The sequence below is a fragment of the Anoplophora glabripennis genome, unplaced genomic scaffold, assembly GCF_000390285.2.
Source record: "Anoplophora glabripennis isolate ALB-LARVAE unplaced genomic scaffold, Agla_2.0 scaffold360, whole genome shotgun sequence".
Taxonomy (NCBI): domain Eukaryota; kingdom Metazoa; phylum Arthropoda; class Insecta; order Coleoptera; family Cerambycidae; genus Anoplophora; species Anoplophora glabripennis.
Genome location: NW_019416516.1, coordinates 268270 through 271615, shown reverse-complemented (window position 1 = coordinate 271615; position 3346 = coordinate 268270). Strand labels below are relative to the sequence as shown.

Sequence of the window (3346 nt, the reverse complement as noted above, 5' to 3'; positions counted from 1 at the left end):
CTGCGAACTGGTTTAATTTGGGCAAAAAATTCAAGAGACATTTTTTTTTAGAATGAAACAGGCTATCGGAAATAATTTTTTAAATGGTAAAAAAATAATAAGACAAAAAATTACGTTGGAAATAAATTTTAGGGGTTGCGTTTTCCACCCCTTACAACCATGGGGTAAACCAAATAAATTACTGGCTAAGTGTCTTTTTGGTAGTAGAAAATGTCAGGTTAATTTCAATATTGTAACTTGTTTAGTGCTTGTGAAAAAAATTGTTAAACAAATTTTATGTACCCCCTTTAAGGGGCTGTATCTTAACAAGGGATGCTCCAATGAAGTTTCTTTATATGAAAGATCCTATCTTTTTTTCGATGAGGAATCACCCCCTTAAATGTTTTACACTTATTTAGTTACACCCTGTATATTGAAGGCGTCGTATCGGAAGGGCGTAAGAGCCACTATAATCGGTTTTGGGTTTTTAGGGTGTATGCCTCATTGAATCAATTCGCTTAATAAGGGCGTATATATTCATAAACATCGACACTCTATTCTAACGCATTTTACATTATTCTAACGCAGTTATGAAACAATTTTGCAAAACTATAATATCAGAAAGGCGTATGCCTGTAAAATTTCAGATTTGGTTTGTACGCCCTTCTGATATGACGCTCTCGATATGTTTTAACTTAAAAATAGAATTTCAAAAAAATCTGGAACCAAAAAACATTAATTTCTTTTTATATAATATTCAAAATTGATAGACCTAGGATCTATATTGCATAAGACTTTCGTGTTTATTCTATAATATTCAATAATACAGGGTACATGGTTATTAATTAAGCACAAACAAGAAAATGTGCGAAGATAAAAGAAGAAGAAGAATAACTCTTTAAAACTTGTCAAGGCACTTAATTAATACCCTGTAGGTATATCGAACAAATGGTACTTATACCGAGCACACCCTGTATTTCAGAACATTAATCTTAAAATAAGGACCAACGTACCTTCGTTAATATGTACGTCAGTCTCCCATACAGTCCGTCTTTAATGTCCCTCTCCACAGTCCTCCTGTTCCTCCTGATCTCGGATATGGTCAGAAACAGCAGTAACGGCCATGACATGACGCACATCACACTATAATGATATCCCTGTCTATCATTCAAAGTCAGTTGCGAGTCCGAATTGGGAACGTCCCAAAATATTGCACCGATAATTAAAGATAAACTGGCGGACACTATTATTAACGTCAGCCAGTTTAAAAACGTGTTTGGTTGGGTGTAAAACATGGCTTTCCTGAAACCGATTTACGTGAACTTAAGAGAACATTAGTTTTCCGTGTAACTTACGTGAACAAAACGAAGCCCTGCACGAAACAATTCGAGTTCTTGACCGTCATGGGTAAGGTCGACGGGGGACCGGGATCGCTCATCGGTTCCTGCTTTTTCCTGAAGATCTCCGCCAGCTGTTCGATTCTCTGCGAGGACTCCAACATTGCCTCGGCGGAAAGATCGTCCAAAGTAACCAGATCCACTGTGGCAGAAATTTGTCAAATTTCTATGTGATATTACGAACATCAAAACTTTTTTGAACTTACGGTAATAATCGGACGGGTTCTTATACGACGGGCAAGGATAATCGACTAAAGCGAAGTATGGCAACATATCCCTCCTCCTCCCGCTGAACATCGTCCTTCCAGCGGATATCAATAGTATCCTGGAAAGCATCGTGAAGATTTCGTAAGTAGGCGGGTGCATCGTTAATATAACTATCCTGCCCAGGGCGTTCCCCGCACCTCCGTTGGCCCACTGTTTCAAGTATTCTACGAGGAAAAATGTGTCGAAGATGTCCATGCCCCGAGTCGGTTGGTCTAGTACTACTATGTCCGTATCTAAGAGCAGGTGACATGCTACGTTCAGTCTTCTTCTTTCGGAAATCGTCATAGATGAGACCCTGGTGTTCCGCACTTGTTCCAAACCCAGGTCTTCGATGAGAACATTTATCTAAAACAGAATAGAAACAAATAAAATTAGTAAAAAATATCGGGTGTTGTGAATACAGTATCGTGTGTTTGTCGGACGGGTCAATTTTGTCCTGTTTGCACATGATGTTAGCAAGGAACTTTCATTTTGACACGTAGTAGCTGTATATTATATACAACCAGACAATTTATGGTTATTAATGATACTAGTTCGATATGAACACTATAATGAAACACGTGTAACATTAAATCAAGGGGCGTTAGCCGAGTGATTTAATTACACAAGTTTCATTTACAAAAATCATATCGAACGTGTACCATTCAAAATTGTTACCATAAGTTGTAATTGATTAAATCTGTTTAAGAAATTACATCAAAATTGTAATTTCCCAAATTTTCTGCTTCTATTTTATTTTAAAATTGCTTTAAAAGTAAGTTAGTAATTGTATATGTAGTCCAGACGGTATCTGTTTCAAAAAGCCATATTTGGGTGAATCGTATATCCACAGAGATTGCAGGCTTTTTAGCTTTCAAATATCACTAGAAATGAAAATTTTGCTATATGCGCATAAAGAAAAACGTGGGCTTAACTTTTGGCGGCACAATATGTTAAAAAAATTCAAAAAATGTCACATATTCCTATTTAATTATGTATCTTTTCAAGAGTTGATTTTTGGCGAAAATGGAAGAGGAAAAAAATGTTTGTAATTACATTTTTTTATAAAACATGAGTAGTTACAAATCAAATGAATCATGATTATTATGGTAAAAATAAAATAAAATCGCAAAAATGGGGTTAAAAAACAATACTTTTTAGGGAATTTTTTTGGGGGTATTTAAATTGGGTATAGGACCTTTATACTTGGCTCAAGAAAACTTCATGTTATGTAGAATCTTCACTCCAAATTTCATCAAAATCGGTTCTATAGATTTTGCACAATAATTTTGCAATCCAGATTTTGAAAAATAAATTGCAAATTTTCAAATTTTTGCATAGTAAAAACCAGGGCCCTTAGATACTTGAAAATTTAATCACATATAGAAGGGCTCTCAAGCTTTCAAACGCTTTTTGAAAAATTCGAATTCGTCAATTAGGAGAGCTCTGGCGCATGTTTAAACATTGGTCGAATTTTTGTACTTATTATTATTTTTGTCTATTTAATGAAGGGGTTGTTAATTTCAATAGATTACCAGTAAAGTTAAAAAGATGCCAGTCACTTGTTGCATTTAAAAGAGAGCTTGTTAAATACATAAAAGTAAATAATATGTGTTAATTGATCCTTAGTTTGCCTATTCTCTTACTGTGTGCTTGTATTTATATGTTTAAATTTAAATTGATTTGTATATTAGGATATCCTATTTAATAAATTATTATTATTA

The 3346-nt window shown here is 34.6% G+C and overlaps 1 protein-coding gene across 2 annotated transcripts in view; it reads right to left on the bottom strand.

The window, feature by feature from the left end:
• The window catches only part of LOC108908491 (ABC transporter G family member 1), a 78411-nt gene that overhangs the window by 6955 nt on the left and 68110 nt on the right, over positions 1-3346 (bottom strand). For both annotated transcript variants that reach the window (XM_023454824.1, XM_023454823.1), the window contains 3 exons: positions 1583-1988; positions 1335-1518; positions 993-1281 (listed from right to left, as the gene is read on the bottom strand). In XM_023454824.1, the coding sequence (XP_023310592.1) occupies positions 993-1281; positions 1335-1518; positions 1583-1988 (879 nt within the window). The remainder of the gene's footprint in view (positions 1-992; positions 1282-1334; positions 1519-1582; positions 1989-3346) is intronic.